This window comes from Cygnus atratus, chromosome 2 (genome assembly GCF_013377495.2).
Source record: "Cygnus atratus isolate AKBS03 ecotype Queensland, Australia chromosome 2, CAtr_DNAZoo_HiC_assembly, whole genome shotgun sequence".
Classification (NCBI taxonomy): domain Eukaryota; kingdom Metazoa; phylum Chordata; class Aves; order Anseriformes; family Anatidae; genus Cygnus; species Cygnus atratus.
In genome coordinates this window covers 8,234,660-8,255,264 of record NC_066363.1, presented here as the reverse complement: position 1 = coordinate 8,255,264, position 20,605 = coordinate 8,234,660, and the positions used below count along the sequence as shown (strand labels likewise).

Sequence of the window (20,605 nt, the reverse complement as noted above, 5' to 3'; positions counted from 1 at the left end):
TTTTATTTTCTTTAAAACTGTCATGCAGAACCACATTTGCAAATGTATTTAGTCTTTTAAGGATTCAGACAGAATATTTTAGGAATTTGCAAAATGCTTAACTGCAGAGATATTTTTGAAAAATCTATGAGAAATACCCCTAAATCCTTTGGTGGTGCATGTCTGGCTGATACTGATTTTCATTTTTACTGAAAGGATTTGGTTTCATTTGCAAACACAATAGTAACATGGAAATGTGGTCAGCTTTTAAATTGAAGAACCAGACTGCCAATTGAAGATTCTGGAAGATCCTCTTTAATGAGCAGCCCCTTTCATTTCGTTCACTCTTCCTAGCTCTACTTTGTAGCACATTCAATTTTCTGAAAAGGAAAACCTTGCTGTACGCTTCCTCCCCTGTCCTTCACACAGGAAAATAAAGTATTGTGCAATACAAGAGCCCCTACCAACCTGCAGAGAACAATTCCATGGCAACTTCGAGACCAAAAGTGTGGTGTCATTGCAAAAAAAAAACAAAAAACGTATAGTACTGGAACTTGGGATATGGGTTGCCAAGTTTCTTGAACAAGCAATTAAATAAATCACATCCAATAGGGCTCTGAGATACAGCATGTGAGGAAATTCACCAAGTCTCTCTTTCCTGGGCACAACCTCTGTTGTGCTCTTAGACACTGCTGGAAATTTTACCATCACAGCATGCGGCATAATGTGCTTCAACACCCCATTTCTCAGGTTTCAGCCAGTGACTGCCAACAGATTTCTGTCTGCTTATATATTGTTATTAAAAGAAAATCTGTCTCATCCAGGATGCCACCAAGAGTGAACACACATAAGTCAAATTGAGTAAAATTAAGGCACAAATTTAAAAAGTTTGCCACATTTTTTTCTGCAAAAATTGTACCTTCTTATTTCCACCAACACCTCTCCACTGCGTAACAGTTCTCATAAACATAACACAGAGGCACTTGGGCCTATAACTGAAGCTTTTATGTTGAATCGATGGGTCACTGAGCTTACACAAAAATAAATGTGCTTAGTATGGAAATTTCCTCAAAGAATTTTTTTTTAGAGAAAACCTGAAATCCACAATTTTCATTTTTTTTGATTAAAATGCTCTTTTCTTTTTCCATCAACAGTTGTGTTTGTTGTTGTTGTTGTTTGTTTGTTGATTTTTTTTGTTGATGTGACAAGTAATCATTTTCTAAAGTGATTTAAAAATGATTTTGAATAGTTTGTTCCCAACATTCATTTCTTTTTTCCTGAAAAAATATTTTAAAGGAAACCTTTCAATCAGCCTTAAGCACACCTGCTTGTAAAAATAAAACATAAGGCCACATCCTGAGTATTTCCACACCAATATCGTTCCTCACTACAGCATCCTTATGCCTGGGGTCTGTTGGTATCACGCAGCCTTTGGTACCTTTGGTTAGAACTAAACCTGTTACACTGACTGAATGCACTGGTGATTAGAGGCAGTGGAAATAGACTCTTAGAAGCCATTTGTTAAGGGGAAAAAATTCTTCTCTACTACACTAAATTGAAGCTCCTGAGTTACCAGAGACTACTGAAAATTAACTCTGAACAATGTTTTGTTCCACCAGAAGGTGTTTCAACATATTTTTATTTTTTTTTAACTAAATTAAAAGAAATTCTTCAATTTTCATTTTTTTGGTTTTGTTTTGTTTTTAAATTTGATTTCAATCACACTGTTTAGTTTGGATTTCAAAGTGCCAAGACATATTAATACAAGTCTTCTGCCAAATCCTTCTATGTGACAGCACTATGCCAAGTTCTTCTGCATAATTTTATTTACTAACCTGGAAAATATAGGTCAGAAGAGCTCCAGGAAACTGTTCCAATTAGTTCCTACCATGGAGCAAGGTCCTAGCACTTGGCGCCCCAGTGAGATCTGGCAGAGTGGGATATTGGGGTGTAGCTGGTTCAGGCGCTGCTTTCCAAAAGCCATCTCAAAGAATGGGGACACACTGTTCCCCATCATGAAGACAAGGAAAGACACAGGAAAGCCTCTGTGCTGGAGCTTTGGAAAGGGGCAGGACAGGAAGCCCTTCTCATTCGCTCTTTCTGAAGAGGATGCAGATGGCCACTCCAGGGGCTGTGTGACCTCTGCACCTTCACAGCCCTTCAAACTCCTCATAAGGAACAGAAGGCAAAGGGAGAAGGAGTAAATGAAACATGCACACACATCTGCTTCCATAAGACATGTGTCTTGATAAGATTCCCTTACAGTCTCCAGCACCATATTATAATATTAGCTGCAATAGGTCCTGTACTTTACTGTGGACAACGTTAATCTCAGACATAGAGCTGGGGAGAAAATTAATTAATTAATAAACTATCAGTCAATGACATTTTCGTGAAAAAAAAATATATATATATATTTATTGACCTCTCATCTAACACAGAGTCAAGTCAGAACATTCATTAAGAATGCCTGCTCCACTCCTCTGGCCCCAATACAGAGAGGTCAACCTCCTTGCCTGTTTTGTCAGGAAGTCTCAAATACCTTTGGATGCCTGCCTTTCTTTCCAATATCCCTGATACTCAGCTACAGGTCAGTGTCAGATGCTTTTCTCACACATTTCCTGGGCTACTGTGTGCTGCTAAGTCATGGATTTTTTTTTAAATTTATTTTTATTTTCTAAATGTCCACCGCTTGGCAGGCCTGACCCAACATACCAGAAGATCCCATCCCACCTCAGCATGCCAGCTCAGTCCCTGGGCAGACCTGAGCCCTCTTCCACCACAGCAGAGCTCCCCGTCCCCAAAAGGCAAGTGGACAGGGCAAGAGAAACAGGCAACCTCTCTCCCTTTTGTAAAATCCTACTTTTTTATTGATTAACAATGCACATTCATACGTAACAGTTGTGGGCTAACAAATTACAGTATTACACAGCTGGCCACTGGATATTTCTTTCCTCTTGTTGAGTAGCAAAAGCCCTATTAAGTTCACAAGGTGATGTATTTGGCTGTCTGACAGAGTGCTGTGAATTGATGCTATACAGTGACTATCTTCAGTACCATCTCTGTCCAAAAAAATTCTTATGAAATTTGTAAAGATTTTAACATGGGATTGAGTGTACTTTTTTTCACTTAAAGGTTATATTTGAAAGGAACAAACTTGATGTATACATCCACAAAGCTTTAAATATCAAAAGTCCTTCTTAACCTCTCTTTCCAAATAGAGGGGCCCAGAAAGTACCTTTTTCCTAAGCAAATTTTCTAATGAAATTTTGGGAGGGATTTTTTTTTTTTTTTTTTACGCAAAACTTCTGCAGAATTGGGTCCTCTTTTCAGCTTTGATAAGTATATGTGTGCACACATGCAAATCTACAAACATTAGCACATATTTATAAAAATACACATACCCCTCTGCTAAGACAAGACCCGTATAGATGCCATATGCTGCGACAAGTGAGCAACTGTCAATTAGGAAAGTCTCAGTCTCACACTTTTATCATTTAAGTGAATAGCTTCATATTTTTCAAAGGTGGGTGGAATTGCAGGACTCACACAAAAAAAAACAGACTCCTTCAGCGTAGGCAATTGTGGGCATGTGGTATACTACAGTGTAATTAAATGCAAGCTTCCACCAGCTACTGCTTCTTTTAAGAATTATTCTCTAGAATATCAAGAGATATATAAAACATAGAAATGTTAAGTTTTATTAAAATTTTATAAAATAAGACCTAAGCATTTTCTAGCAATAACACATTGCTATTGGAAGTACACTGTCTACTAAATGCAAGTGCTGTTCCGAATTTAACGAGCTGATCTTACAGCAGGGTGAGTGACCTGCCTCTCAGAAACCAAAACCAGCAGGGATTTCGGCATTTCTGAAGCTGAATTCAGAGTTTAAACCTTCTTTATAGCTCTGGATTGATTTGCAAATAATCTTGAAAAGATATGTAAATCCTTTTTTCCTTATCATTAAAAGCCTTAATCAGCATCTGTTCTGCTAAACAAGCCATTCCCATTCCCCATTCTACCTCTCACTCTTGCATTTGCCAAAGACTGCCCTGACTTTCATTTTATGGGAGAAATGTCATCCTGATGATGCAAGTTATGGATCCAGATAGCCACTTTTCTTTGTCTGAGCATGGGCTGCAAGTCTGCATACTACACTATATCCCAGGCATTCCCCAAATTGCTCTCTGCAGTCATTACATGATGGTCAGCACTGGTTTTAGAGCTTCTCTGTATTGCATGACTTAGTGTTGCACTGTAAAACAGAGTTGTCCTTCAAACCAGTGGAAAAATGCTAAAAGAAGAATGGTTTTCCAGCCAGAGAGAGGGACAAGATAGGTACAAATGAGAAATGCAGAGATGAAATGCAAACATATATTTGTGCTAGCATAATGGTGTCAGGCTGGACTCCAGTGTTATCATCAGAAGACAAACATGTGAAGTAGCCTCAAGCATTCTGCTCTGCCCATGCCAAACCACATCATCCCACTTGAGAGATTCAGTAAAGAGGATTTTTTTCCAGTGCCACTCTCATATTTGGCAGAAGCTCCCCACAAACATCCACAAAACTGCTTTGCCTCCTTCCTTCTCTGTCCTCCTATCCCTTCCTTGGCTCTTGGCTCAAATATAAATCACTGTATTCTCAGTTTGATTACCAAAGGATAAATATTTCTTCTTCCAGTGAACTGTTTTATGACAAGCAAATTCACATTCTGTTTCTCCATTTGGACAGGCTCCTCCATCTCTCCCTCTCCTACCTCTCTGGGAAGTGCTATCCCCAGTCAGGATTAGCAATGTAAAATGTCATGTTTGCCAAGTCATCCTCAGTGTCTCACTTAGCACTGACTGCTGGGCAATGCCTGTGAAATGAGCTTTCTATCACCCTGTGCCATTGCATGTCCTTGTAACAAGCTCCAGGACCAGTGGCCCAACAGAAGTCTGAACTCAGCTGCTGCCAAGCCACAGCAGCAACTTAAGCTATCTGATTTTACCCTTGGCAGAGTCTCACCATGAAGCAGTCTAGATCTATAATAAAAAAAGAAGCAGTACTGAGCTCAGAGTTTTTGTATTTGCATGCAGAGGACAGTTCTGAAACACCATCAAGGGAGAAAAATAAAACAAAACAAAAAAAATCCATTTTAGTAATTTAGAAATCTCAAAAAAAAAACACAACATGAATTAAAATTTGAGCATAGAAAATGACTTTGCACTTTCCTAAGTTTTAAACACAGAAACACAGAGACACTTTCAAAAGTGCTATTTGGAGCTCTTGCTAAAAACTTACTAATAACTGGTAAGTTATTGATTTATGTGTATACATGTGTTATGCATACATACACAAACACTGAATGTCTTTGTGTATGCACATACAAATAAAACAAACACACACATACACATATGAATTTTACTTAATGCTGAATGCATGCATTTCCCATTTCCATTTCGTACTACATAACATAGAATGTCATCATAATAACACATATTTACTTGTGTTTTCCTAAGAGAAATCTATAAGGAATCAATGTTCAGTACACCTTTTCTGGCTCAGCTTTTACTTTTACAATAGCACTGTAGTATCTATAGTCATAACAGTCATTAGCGGATTTTGTGTGTCTTTACAGAGAAAGGAGAGTAAAGTTCAGGACAAGTCCTAAATGAGGTCTATAGCAGAGTTAGGAACTGAAACCAGAGATGTTAAATGCTAAGATATTCTGATCAACCTTATAATGATGTCCTTATTACAGGTGGTCTTGTAAAAGGAAAGACTTGTGACTCAGACTGTCTTTAGTACTGCACGGGTATGTTCATGCTCCACCCCATGTATCCACCTATATCTATTCCTGCTCTTCAATGAAAGCTGTACCCTCAGTCTCATCTATGCAGTGAGAGTCATTGTCAGCTTCTTGAAGACCACAAGTATGGGCTTAGCAATTTATGCTTCAGCATTCATTTTTGAAAAGTCCATAACTAAACTTCCGTAAAAGAGGAGGTAACATTTCCATGCCTTATGGATAAGGGACAATTTCATCACTGCAAATAAGTGTTGCTTAATGTGAATACAGACCACAGACCATGGCCAAAAATGTCTCAGAGATGAACTGCTGTGTCCAAAGGTGTTAATCTGAACCCTAGTAAAAGTAATTTAAAGAATGATTCTTAATTAAGTTTAACCTTAATTAATTTAATTACTTAATTACTCTGGCATGACCATGTACTACCTGCATTTGCATTGAAAAATTCAGGATAGCATGAAATAAACCGAACATGGCATGACATTAAATAACCAAAAGGACATCATACTGATTGTTTCACTTATTTTCCAGTTAACTTTGTGAAGTCCTGTATTTCTTGATTTATCACTCTCTCCAGACTATTTTACAGCAGGACTGTTGAATAGGAATTGTGTCAGGAAAGATGGGCTAAATCTGCTGAACTACATGTCAGTTCACATGCTATGAGCTCCAAGAAATTTCTGCCCCATAACTCTAATCTCATTTTTCTATTTCACCACCTTGTGGTCTTCCATTTCCTATGGTTTTATTTCTCCCTTGTTGCCTCTTCCCTTTTCTTTGTGCTTCCATGTACTCATCCAAGGAGGAAACCCTTTTCTTCTCCTTTACATCCCTCTACAGGGGACCTTCTGCCTTCTTCTCTGTTTTGTAGCTCCTAACCCTTTCTGACACTGAATTTTATGTCTTTTCTCTTATTCATTTGTCTTTTCATATTCAAATCACAAGCTTCTTGGAGCCACAAAAGTACATTATCTCTTCTGTTTAAATAGCCATGGAAATTTAGAGGGCTGTATAAATATGTAATAATCAATAATCACAATGATATCACACTAAAATTCAAGCCTAGAACTACAGTAGCTACTGTAAGAGAAGTAACTTACAAAAGTTACATGTGCAGAACTTTGCTGAAGCTTTGAAACAGGACTATCTGGAAGAATCTCTTATTGGGAAGTGACTAATCATTTGATGTAGTTAAGTGCTATCCAGCACATACCAATCTGGAATTATTTTGTAAAGCTGGACCACTGCTGTCTGACATAAAAATCAATATAGTTGAATGAGGAGGGATTTAGTTGCCTAAATATAGACATTTAATACCACTATAGATGCTCTAGGATATGTTACCCAACTGGTGGCTGCAGCTCCATATCGGCATGGACTTCACGAAGTCCCATGACCTAACTGATTGGCTTACCTGACCCATATAGATGTCTCAGGTACCCTGTCCATCTAAAATGACACTTGCCATCAATGTTTAGGAAACCAAGCTTCACCCTGGTACCTTCAGCTCAGTGGTCTTGATCTTTGAATCAAAATGTAAAACTTTAAAGCAATCTGCTTAAGAATGGTCTCCAGCTCAGCATCCCATCAAGCTAAAGAGCAGGAAGGATGAATCTTTTGATGTTGATTTTGCAGTCAGCTTGCAAACCCTTTTACCCTTGGAAGTGCAAAATTACAGAAGAAAAACAGAATGAAAGTGACTTAAAGGTTATAAATACCTGGTGTCAGGAGTATAACAGAGGTGACAATCAAGGAGCAGATAACGAGAATAACAAGTAATGCAATCGCAATTCCTTTCCAGTTTCTTTGTGGAGGATTACTCCCCACCAGCTCCTAGAAATATCAAAGGAAAGTAAACATTTAGAAAAGGCACTGAGACAAGGAGAAAAACAGCAGAATCTAAACAGCAAGGTATTCCTACAGAACCACACCATGCGGCCGTGGTGGGGCAGGCAGGTAGGCCAAGTACAGTCATGACACTCTAATACATTATGGTATTAAATTCCTCCTAAATCAGATTAAGTGATAAGTGCAGTGCACCCCTTGGATGTTCAGCAGTGTAACCCACACTTCCCACTGCCTCCTTGCATACTGGCACTGACTGCCCACACCAACACTCAGCTCACTTAAAGGCTAATTTCCTACCTCCCCTCATTAAGTTTGAATAAAGAGCTTTCCAGTAACTTTCAAGATACTTTTATAATAAGATACTGGAGAGGAATACAGGAAGATAAATAATTCACAGGGGCATATAAAGAGATAAAATATCAGTGAGGATATTCCCATGGTGACCTTTTTTGCCTTCCCAGAAAACATCATATCCACTCAATACACCTTGCATTCATTCCCATGTTGGTAAGTCTAAGAACATGAAGATGGATTTAATGTCTAGCATATCCATTATATTTAATCATGCCCTTTAGTCTTTACAATAAAAGTTCCATCACTACTCATTGACTAGCTTTGACTTCACTATGGTTAAACCATATGTTCTGTCTAGGATGTAGACAGCGCCTCTGTTCTCGAGACAGAGATTTTTATGAAGTGCTGTGTTCACATTCACAAAATCTTAAATATTTATTGCACTTTATCCCTTTCATGTTTTTTTCTTTTTTTTTTTTTCTTTTCTTTTTTTTTTCTTTTTTCTTTTTTTCTGGATTTCCTTTATCACTGTACACTGAATGTGAATTTATGCATGAATTGAAGCAGACACAGGAACTGTATGAACTATCCGTGCTCTCCACTTTCCTGGAAGGATGACTTCCCTCCAGAGATCAAACCTCACAGCCAGAACAACCCTCAATGCTTCTCCTCCACATTGACCTCACTGATTTAGGAGTTTTGCTTCATTTACTAAATTATTAGGGATGGTGGGTCTAATGCAGACCTGCTGATACTTCTTTAAAGTTTTTTGTTGTTGTTGTTGTTCCTTTTTTCTTAAAAACAAACAAAAAAATAGGAAGACATAAAGCCTTATAATAGAGCAAGTGCTTCTGTAATCCAGAGAACCTATTTAACTTGCTCTAATTTATGTTTATTTATTTATTATTTTCTGTAATGTGGCAAAATTACCTGTCAGGGAAACCTCATATGTTTGATTTCAGGTGATGCAGGAAGATATTTTCCAACTTTTTTCATATCAAGAATCCATTTTACAGAAAAATATAATGTTGAAACCCTCTTCTTATACATTTGGGGATCTGTCCATTACAAAACCTGCAATGGAGAGCCAGGCTTGAACCATTAGACATCTGAGGTGGCACCTGTGTTCATTAATTATTCTAGTTCTGGAATGGGCTTCCTTCTAGCAAAGAGATGCAGAGGTTAGTATCCCATCCTCTTTGTTTTCCCCATAGTTGTACTTGGCTTTGTATTTGAAATGAAAAATAACTAGAAGGAACGAATCTATAAACAAATATGAAAAGTAGGTCAAGAGCCTTGAGAAATATAATTTTTCCATCAAGCAAACAACATAAATACTTGCATTTTTATAGCATTTTCAACTTAGACACTTTTAGAAATATTAATTAATGTAAGCTTAGAACACCTTTGTTAGGAAAATATTACAGTCCCCCTTTTTCAGGTGGTGCAAATCAGACTCAAAAGAAAGTCTGTGACTATCCCAGCATCACATGCAAATCAGAAATAAAGCCAGGGAAAGAATCCAGGTCGTATTCGTAAGTGGCAGAAATATGTTTCTTTCCACAGCAGGGCACAGTGGAACCTAACAGGATGACAGGAGAAATGGGGAGAAGCAGCTGAAGAGCCACATTGCTTCTGCCCAGCCACTGCCAAACCCTGACAGTGTATGAAGGACGAACAGGCAGAGGTAAGACACAGGCAACACTGCAGGGCTGATGGAAACACCCGTATTCCTGAAAATAAACTTCCCCCCAAGCAGTCAGAAGTTTTAAAATTGACAAAAATAATTTGGGAGGTTTTCAATAAGCTTGAATTAGATCAACAATCTCAGATACAGTTCAAAAATAAAACCTTGCATTCTGTGAGATTTCCCATGCTCTCACACATGCTTCAGCTTTCAGTACATCAATATTTCCATTGAATCTGCTATCGTATCATAACTCCATTAATTCTTTAGTCATCCAATCAATACTGGAACAAACTCGCAATAACAAAGACTGGAGATTTCTAATATGTCAAGAGGAGGAAAAGTATTCATAAACAATACTTTGGGTTTTAATGCACTGCAAGGAAGCAGAAAGGAAAGTTTCATTTTGCTTTCAAAATTCTGTCAGAAAGTTTTCCTTGATAAAAAGCAAGGAGAGACAAATGGCATTTCAAAGAAAGGTAAACATCTTTATTCAGCACAGGCTCGGACAGCAGCTTTTTTGTTCTCAGCCGTTTGAAGTCTCTTTTGATGGAATCACTTGCAGGAAATCCGCACGCACACCATATCATATACACTAGCACCCATGGCTTAGGTCTTTCCTACCTGTATTTCTGTTAATTCCGGAGGGATGCTGCTGCACCACTATGACCAGCCTTCATCTCCAAGAGATTACAGCCTTGCCACTGATTGCTGATAACCTCGGCAGCAAGCTCGCACCCCTTAAAAAGAAATTCCTCCATACAGATATCAGCTGCCTGTTCACATTGCTCAGGAAAGCCTCAGTGCTGGCTCCAGAAGTCAGGAAGGTGTTTAATTAAGCCCTTGGCAGATACAGATTCAAGTACATAAATAACACTCTTGAAGTGACACCTCAGAAGGTTTGTTTCCAGTGTGCAGCACAAAGGCATAATTTGCTCATTCCTGAAAGATCCTAGTGTGCAGATGTAAATACAGAGATCTGAACCCAACAGCAGGTACCCCTTGTGAACCATAGCTGTTAATCCTAAAGATACCTTTAATGCCTTTAATACCAAAATCTGAGCATATTTCACAAGTGAAAATAAACCAAGCATGCACAATTTCTGCTCTGATGAAATGATTCTCAAATGATTCAGTGTAAAAAAGAACATTAAAATGAAGTCAGTTGTTTGTGGGAGTCACCTGCCCTCTGCGTCTCGTGAAGAGCTAGCACAAAGCCTGCACGATATCTGCAAGCGAGCTAAAGCCCTTTATCCTCTTTTTTCTCCTTTTTCCCTTTGCAGTTTCTTTTTTTTTTTTTTTTCCCACCCCCCTTCTCTTACATAAAACCTTAATTGTTTCTGGATTAGGAAAATAAAACAGATGTTGCCACAGGTTTTAAAACAAGCACCCTTCATTGATGCTGCATATTACAAACTGTAAATGTTATCGCTTTCATATTCATTTATGATTGAAAAATAACGCTACCCACCTGTGAAGTTGACTTTGAAGCCATAAATCCAGACATCTATGGTATTTTAAGACTCTAAAATATGGATCTGTGGCGACATATTTTCCTGCCTGTGAAAAAATCACTGCACTGACATGTTATGGATGAAAGCTGGATGTGCTCCAATCCAAGATGTCAACAACATTATTTCTGGCATATTTATTTGAAACCTGCCAAAAAGTCTGTCTGCATGGTGGCCATATTACAATAATATAACAGTTTTTTGAAACAAAAACTCAGTCAAAACTGTTTTTGTTTGTTTGTTATTTATTTTTATTTATTTATTTTTTATGCTATGTCAGCATAGTTAAATGGAAGAAAAACAATACAGATATCAGTCGTCAATCATTGGTATTATTTAATAAAAGCTATATATCCTAGACCAATATTTCTGAAGTACCAACAGTGGGCAGGTCATGGTTGGCCTCTTAGTCCTTTTCAACACAGAAATGCCACTTCTACATTTCAAGAAAGGGGACTGAGTGTATATCCAATCTGGTATTATACACTTACAGACTATACAGGATACATAAAACGATCTACATCTGCTGGAAATCTCCCAGTGGCATTGCTAGTCACGCAGATAGGAAAATGAGCTCTTCTTTCAGTTATGCCAGTGTAAATCAGAAAGAAGAATAAATAAATAAAATATGAATGGTATGAAACAAAAACAGGTGCAAGATCTTTGGCTTCAGAAATGGGGTTTACAGCAGTGCCATTGTATGGTTTCTATATCTGCCATTTTTGCAAGCTCTGCTTCTTGAATTTTTGATTTTCTTCTAAATTTGAGCTAAATAACTTGGGTATGACCTGAAGTGCTACACTGAGACCTACTAAACAAAAAAATCTTCCAGCAAGCCTGTCAACACATAGTTAATCAAGGAATATGTATTCTACTTCAGCTTGTGCTACCTTATTCTGAATTAAAACTTGTGCCTGATGACATAGCATGATGAGTGCAATGTCTCCAGCTAGTCAGCTCACCAATTTCCAGCCATGGCCCTGAATAAACACATTGCTCAGCAGTTAAGGTACAGGACCACTGGTGTCCCTGGCAATAACTCCGTAACCTTCAGCAGAAAAATAATCAGTTCTTTATAATACAAAATTGCTGCAGATTATAACTGCTAAATAGTATTAAAAATTAGATGAGTAGTCAGTACCCCATACTGATTGATTATTAACCTTGTGATGCATAAAGGAAATACTAATTGCAATTATAACAGCAGCAAGCTCAGTGTAGCAGTGTTTACAACAGGAGGTTTGCTGAGACCACTGGTTATTATCGATGATCGATACTGCCCTATGTCTCCTCACACCCCTCCACCTGTCTGTATCCTCTGCTGCTCTCCTGCCTTAAATTTAGCAGGGAAGCTCTTTATGGGCAGGACTCATTGTTGGTACCCTGCCTGGCAAAGCACAGACCTCAATCACTAAAGAATTTAGGCAGTATCACAACACAGGTAAACAATAATAAGCAAGTAACTGCATCTTTCTCATCTCTGAATTCAAACTGAGTTACCTCTACTGGAGCTTTTGTTTTCTTTTCAGTCCTTCTCCACCTGAATTTCCTCCTCTGCTCCTGCTGCCAACCACCCCAAGCTGTGCTCCAGTTGAAGCTGGATGCCATAGAGCAAGCGGTTTGCAGATAGGCTCAGAGACCCTGAGGCTACAGCAACCTCAGTTGTTGAGATGCCAAAGGTGGCACTTCAAAGACCTCAGCAAAAAGAAGAAAAACTTGGCCTGTTTTTACAAACGAGGCATGGTGTGCACATGGACTTTCCCACAAAATCCAACACAACAATTTGGAGGGATAAAAAAATCCTGTGTGTTACTGTGGTGAAAGACAGCTATATTATGTTTTTCTTCAGCTTCTGCTGATTAAAAAAAAAAAAACGCTTTTATTGATAGGAAACAATGACTTAGTAACAGGTAACATCTCTGCTGTCTACTCCACAGTAGCACAAGAAAAATCTTCTACCCTATACCCATACAACACGCTATCCCGCCCTGTATTTATGGGAGTCTCTTTTAGCTGAAGCCACTCATTTTGGCCCTGTAGCTACTTCTCCTCTCACAATTTGCTGCAAAGTGCACGTCAGCAAATACTCCAAGGCTGGGCATTAATGGAGTGTTTGAGGGTGAGCAAGGAAAAGGCTGTGTCTGTAACAGTTAGCCCTTTGTAAAAATAAACCCTGCATGTTTTATGCTTTGATAGAGCTTCCAGTCTTGCATGTTTATATTACAAAGGCAACAGGAGAAAATGAATGCCATCTGCACATCACGCCTAACAGATGACGGGTCTTCCACAATTTTAAAGCAGAAGGCACCAGATCCTCAGCTAGCACTGACTGATGAAGATCATCGGCTCCACTGGAGCAAAGCCAGCCTGTGTCAGCTACAAGTGCAACCCAGTGCTACTTCTAAATTAAGAGAAAAAAAAATCTGTAAAAAGATCTAAATACAGTAATATCTGGAATTTCTATTTGCTTTGTACTGCAGAAATGGATATTTAACAACTTCCCATCATTTTTATGAGCACTGTGATGAAACGGTTTTGGATCCCCTCCAAACCTAACAGCACTAGAAGATTAATTTAGCATTTCTGTATCTTGAACTGGCATCTCACATGACTTTGGTACCCAGGAATAGTAACCCTGCTGCAACGTTCTCTTACCACCTTACCACACATGAATAAGCAACATTACTACTTAAATATTCTCCATTTATGCCTAGTGCTTACGGACAGTGAGACAAAGAGGCATTTCCAAAGTAGGTTACAAATGGGGAACATGGACTCTGAAATTCTGCCAGGAGTATGTTCTCAAGGTGATAAAATTTCAAGCCGTGAACACCAGCTGGGCTGGTTGCACAAATTATGGCTCCAGCCAAGGACATGGCCATCTTCTATCTCAAGCCTAGGAGAAAGGAGGTTGTAACAATTGTGCATGCATATAGCAGAATGTATGTGATTTGAGATACATTTAGTAAAGACTTGTGATGGTCCTGTTTTAACATCTTATTAATCTTCATTTTCCCACCTTCAGCTTGGTTCATTCATCCACCATAACCTAGATGTTTTTATAGTTCTTGGCGCAGTGGGACAACCAGTCCTCGCAGGGGCCCTTAGCTATAATTCAATTAATAATTAAAGATCTATTCCCAATAGGGACAGAGCCCATAAAATCAATAGAATTTCTTTGATTTTATTTCAGTGTTTGATATAAACACATACATTCATCCACTAAAACTAAAACAAACTGTCTGCTAGGGTGAAACATCTGCCACGGCACCAGTAAAACTTGGTTTGATGCTTAGGATTTTATTCCATAAGAGTCTGTGTTTCCATCAGATTCCTGAAAAGACTTGGCAAGCCCAAATGTTGCAGATAATATCACTGATCCCAGGACTCCTGTGTACTACAGTGTTAGCTTTGCTCCAGTTTTGCCACTACAATGCACTGAAAGCCTGGCTTCATCCAAACCAAGCAGCAACACACATAGAAGCCTTGAAACAGTTCATACCCATTCAGAAATGAACTGCAAAAGGTGACATTGCCAAGGCATGCTAGGATGTCATCTCTCTACTTCTTTAGGAATTATAGTCTCAAGAAAAAGGAAAAGAAGCTTCTTGGAAAGGTTTGAGAGCTTGGAGAAACCTCTGCTCGTATGTCACATCCCCCAGTTCCAACCAAATGCCATTCTGCTTACATTTGTGAAAAAGCAATTACAGTTTTTAGAGAAACTATATTTCTGGAAAAAAACAGAAAATGTCATTCAATTTATGACTCTGAACACCAAGAAAGAATTTGTGATAAGAGAAGTGGTGAAGTGTTTAATCTCCCTGTGTAGAAATACAGCATTGCTTTAGAAATTCTGTTTAGTATTATATTTTACTAACTTCTAGGCTTTTTTTTCCCAATAATTTAATTTGTAAATAACTTGTTTCTAAATGGTACTGGAAGTAAAACATGAAGTGAAAAAAATTTAATTCCTAAATAATTTATTTTGGAACAATGTGAGAAACAGCCATGAAAACAGCAAAGTTTTGAGGTCACCAAGCTGCAGAGGCAGCTGGGAGAGAAATAGCAAAACAGTGGGTGCAGGGGGGAGGGGAGGAGGGAGAATGGTTTTGTCATTTCATTTCGCACTCTCCTTGGGTGTCCATCAAACTCAGGATGCAGAAATTGGTCTGTGTACTAATAATATAAAAATTACCTTGCCAAGTTTCTTGGAAATAAACCTGTGATACAGTGATTATTATATGAATGTATGCGTGAATTAAAATGGGTAGGGACTGGTGGAAGGTGGATTCCTGTTTGGCCAAAACATGTGTAACTCTTATTAGTAATCAAAGATTCATACATGTTTGGGGTAATTAAAATAAAAATAAAACAGAAAGAAGGAGAAGCACCTTCAGTACAACCAACCACACCATGCCAACCACTGTCTGCCAGTGCAAATTTAGATGAATCAGCTGTTTTTTGTTCAAAATGCTTCTCACCATTTCCTACAGGATGATGGTGGATGGCCAACATGAGCGCTGCAAGGTGATGGCTCCCAAACATCCTGTGGTTGTGGGATTATTTGGCCAAAGCAGGTTAGAGTCAGAACCAACCTTCCAAGTCCCATGGAGGTGAATGATGGGGACAGACCCAGGGCAAAAGGATGACATGGGGTGACACCGCAGTGCCAGCTCATAACTTTTCTGGGGAAAGAACATTTGATCAAAGCCCATAATAATGACAATTCAAAAGTAATGGAAACTAACTGAGCCTCCCTGGTGAGATACAATGTAAAATGCTTTTACTTATTGAACAAAGAAAAATGTCCAGGCAAGAGATGATAAAATCTGATGGGTGCACACTAAAACACTCTCAAACTTTAGTAAAAATATCACATATTTCTGTCCTCCACAGGATTTGTAAGAAGTGCATTCTACATAAAAGTCAAGTTTAGCAGAAAAATATATATATATTTCCCTTAAATAAGTCAGTAGTATTCTCACAAGAGATAAAAGGTTCTTCCCATTTTAAACCAGAACCGGTCCTTACTGAGGTCAATAATAATATTTTTAGTAGCATGCTTGAGTCCTTTTGTCTTTTCCATATAGCATAAATTAATCAGATTATGATGATGTATTTCTCAACCGTCTGAGCATCCTATTAAAATTGTAGTGTAGGAGGCATGTAAACTGCCAACTCCGGAGTTATTCTGGATGCTAAAATTCACAGATTATATTTATACTTCTTTTAGAGAACTTTTATTTCAAGCCAAACCCTTTTACACATTGTACAAGATAACTACATAACGTCCTCCTTCCCAGCATAGTCCCTGGCCCATTCTGAAACACCAGCTTTACTGTGTCAATCCTGGGAACATGCTGTGAGCCATAAATGTGCCTGGAAGCATCCTAACAAACCACATAAGTGATTACAGACAATTGTTTGGCCCCCGTGTCCCTCCAGGTTAAATTATCATATATCAGACCTAAACTCCAGCTAAATCTCAAACCCTAAATCTAAGCTACGGCTCCCAGCTCATGCCTAATTCTGCAATACTTATTGTTCAGGATTTTTTTTCCTTTGTTCACATAACAGGGAAAGAACATCTGTTTTATCCATTTTTTTAGTTTTATACTCTTCTTCTCTCCCCTCTCTCCCCCCCCCCCCCCCCCCTTTTTTTTTTTTTTTTTTCCTCCTACCTGACTTCAATGAGCCTGGCTTGGCTGTTGATGCAGAGCAGAGCCCACTGTGCTCCTTCCTCAAAAATAGTTGTGAGCCCCATGTAACATCTCAGCTTTCTTAATTGATTTACTCAGGCTTTTTTCAGATATCTTTCTCAAACCTGAAACCACTTCATGCATATCCTGATTTGACGGACATGATTTTCTTTTTTTTTTTTTTCAAATAAAACTAAGTCTTAATTCCCCCTGGCCCTTGTCCAGCCCCAGCTTAGGAAAACTGCAGTTTGACGAATTACAGCTCTTCAAGAGTGGCTCGGGCTTTCGGCATGAAATGCAAGCAGACTGGCTCAGTACCGAGTGCTGCTGACAGGCAAAGTGACTCCAAGGTCTCCAAAGGTTTACGAGTCTTATGCTTGGTCTGGTTTAATTGATTTCTATTTTTACCAGGGCTCTCACTGCGCATTACAGAAAGCTTCACAAAGTCATTTATTTTCATTTTCAAAACTTTCTGGGCGATTGTAAACACAACAACCAAACAGCAAGTCATTTTTCCTTGGGAAAGCAAAATGCCAACTTTCTTTCCCATATTGTGCTGTATTAGCTATGGCACAATACCACAGGAGCAAGACTCCTTGTATTGAAAGAACTCTTTTCTTGCTCATTTTTCATTTGAAAGAAATATCCTTAATTCAATACAATTCTGAGACTAGGCAAATGAAATACATAATAGAAACGAGACATCCGTGTTCCTACTCAAAAAGAAAGAAAAAGAAAGAAAGAAAGAAAGAAAAAGAAAGAAAGAAAAAGAAAGAAAGAAAGAAAGAAAAGCAAAACTGACTGACATGGACTGTAATTTTTTTTTGTTTGTTTTGTTTTTTTTGTCCCGGAAGATCTATTTCACAAGGGTCACTGCCATCCAGCAGCACAGCCACTGCATCCTCTCAATGATTTTTAATCTCCCTGCACAATTCATGCTAGCATCTTAACAGCGCTGACAAAAATACCTCTTCTGAATCATGCTGTTGGTTTACCGGTGTTTTCCACTGGTTTCAAGCTCTAAAGTTGCCTCTGTAATTAAATTTACCCTTTCATTTTGTCACTTTCTCACTTGTGATGTCAAAAGTGAGAAAGAGTGGGTTAAAGAGGTCCCCTTTGTATTTGAAACAGAAGTTAAGTGTATGGATATCACCTTGATTTGAACATGCTGTAAAAGCTTGAAGAGAGAGAAATCTCCCAAGTAGACAGAGTGACCTTTATGTGGCAGTTTCATTGCATCCCATGAAAAAGTGCTTCAGAAAGAGGTAAGGAAGAGGGTGAGTGACCGAGAAAGAAGGGGTTTTGTTCCTCACCCCACTAACCTCTTACTCTCCAGAAGCGGAGTTTGGCTCCTGAACTTCAGAGATCTGAACAGGCCCAGCAGGGAGAGAGGGCCATCTCATTTCCCTAGATTGCTGAGGATCTTCAGATGAACTCAAGATTAGAGACATCTAAAAAGGTCCTCTATCTTCATATCTCTGCCCATCACACTCACCTTGTGAGACTTAAAGACATCCTGATCCCAAGCAATGTTGCAAAAACCCTTCCAGGATGGAATTCCTTACCAAGTACCTCATCCAGCCCTCTTGGGACCCACCAGAACTGCCCAGGGGGGTTGTCTGTGTGAAATCCCTCATTGCACCACACATAAACCAATGCCCTCAGTGATGTTCAGATTCCTAATTCTCTGTGGCTTCACCAGGAATCAGGCGCAGAAGTGCTTCCGAGGACATGAGCCTTGGTGCATTCATTCTCCCTCTCTGCCTTCAAAGATAAAACTCTTCCATCACTACTTTTGAGCTCAGAAGTGATCAGATATGTAGCAGCAGGAAAAAGCAAATGCTGTGGGCTGGGGCATTGGTATTTTTAAAGAGGGATGAACATTAGCACAGCCAGGTTATTACTTACTGTGTGAAAAATGTGTCCAGAGCAGAAAGGGAAGTCTACCAATTTATATACTCTACATATCCATCTCTCCAGTAACTAGATGTTACAGGGATCATTTTTCTTTGACACATACCATAAGGGAATGAAAAGGTTAATGTAGTGCATGTGAGCGTATGTTAAAAAAAAATCAATTTAAGGGAATTTTCTCTACTGTAAATTAGGCTCTGGCACTGGGGAAAACCATCAAACTGAAATTAACAAAAGGAACAAAATAATTTAATTTAAAACTACATTATGATTGTATTACTCATTGGTGCACACACAAAAATCAGCAATGTGCATTTCATTTTTATATTTTGTGATTACAAAAAGGTTATTATCAGTGAAATATAATGTTGAATCATAATTGGAAGCAAGACTCTCAATACTACCAGCTTGCACTGCTCAACATTTTCTGTAATAAAATATAAAGTCATTTTGGTTAGAAATCCTATTTGTCATCTCTCTTCACATTCACCAGATCATGACCCCTCTACCTCCAGTTGCACACACTTCTGTATACTCAGAAAAAGCAGGATTTGGCTTCTGAACTCCAAGCTTCCTACTCGGCAAAACCTTATGTTGGCCTAGGTACAGACAGGAAGAAATTTTAAGGGCAAAAATGATGAAGCTATTGGACTCATGGTATCTGCACAAAAGGCCTCAACAAAAGTTTCAGGTGTACACTAATCTTGACTAACATTTAGGACAGAAAACCTTAGCTGAAACCTAACTTTTTCAAGATGGCTGAACCGGAACCCCTAAATTCATGGCAATGCCTCCATAATGGTAGTTCAGGAAAATAGGGCCCCGGAAATTATATGTGTGGGCTCTTGATTCTCCATTCTCTGACTTGCAGACTGTGGAATCCTCTTCCACTCATGACGACTATGCACTCAGTACCCTCTTTCCCTGGAGCGTAGAGGATACCCAGCAATACAGTGACCTTTACACTCAGTTATAATAAGAACATGTCCTCCAGGTTACACAGCTTCAAAGAGTGTCTCCCCAACCTACCATTAGTCACAGCCTTTGTGCTTTTCTCAAGCAACATTTGCTGTCACCAAATTCAGAACAGAAAGGGAAAGGTGGCACTGAGGACAGTAAGACTTTGTGAAATGTTCCGTGTCAAAGAAGTGAAGAAAGGACATGGCACAATGGACCTGTGCTCCATACACCGGCCGTCACGCTGGCTGCCAACAGATAGCAGTGACACCGCAAAGGGACAGACAGGTGTATGAGCTGGTCAAGATAAATCTGCTGCCTTATTTTCCTTCTACCACATTGACATAAATACGTGTGCGTTTAACAGCCATTCTTTTGGTCCATCGCTCCCTGCCTCTATAGACAGCAGATAACTGATGTGAAGGATCTCAGTTATTGAATAATGAGGGATGAATAGTCAGCCATTGCCAAAAGCTGCCTCGAGGAAGAGAGGACAAGGCTGCTCTGCTCCTGGCATTTTTCACTCCCCCAGTGCCACCCACACTGCTGAACAGGTCCCAGTCTGCCCTGCCTGTCCTTTCATGGTGGCAGGGGATTTTCTACCTCTCCAGCAATCCTTTACCCGTTAGCATATAAAGCAATATGACTACAGTCTTTTTGTCAGATCAGCCTGCTGTATAGCATTTATCCTCTCTTGCAACTGGTCTGAGCTACTAAAGAAGGGAGTGTTAAGTGCTAGTCCTTTGGTTGTCAAGATAAAATACAATGTCAAATTCCATTGCTTCACACACACACAAAAAAGGTACTAAAATATTTGAAGTCAGTTTTGTCATTCATTTGAACAAAAGGAGTGAACAAAGCAGGATCAAGAAAATCCAAACAATTAAGATTTCCACAGATTCATTCACTACATTTTATTGG

The 20,605-nt window shown here is 38.9% G+C and overlaps 1 protein-coding gene across 1 annotated transcript in view; it reads right to left on the bottom strand.

Moving 5' to 3' along the window:
* Positions 1-20,605, bottom strand: part of DPP6 (dipeptidyl peptidase like 6) — a 408,025-nt gene that overhangs the window by 161,372 nt on the left and 226,048 nt on the right. Inside the window, exon 2 of the mRNA XM_035554362.2 lies at positions 7,493-7,607. Within this exon, the coding sequence (XP_035410255.1) occupies positions 7,493-7,607 (115 nt within the window). The remainder of the gene's footprint in view (positions 1-7,492; positions 7,608-20,605) is intronic.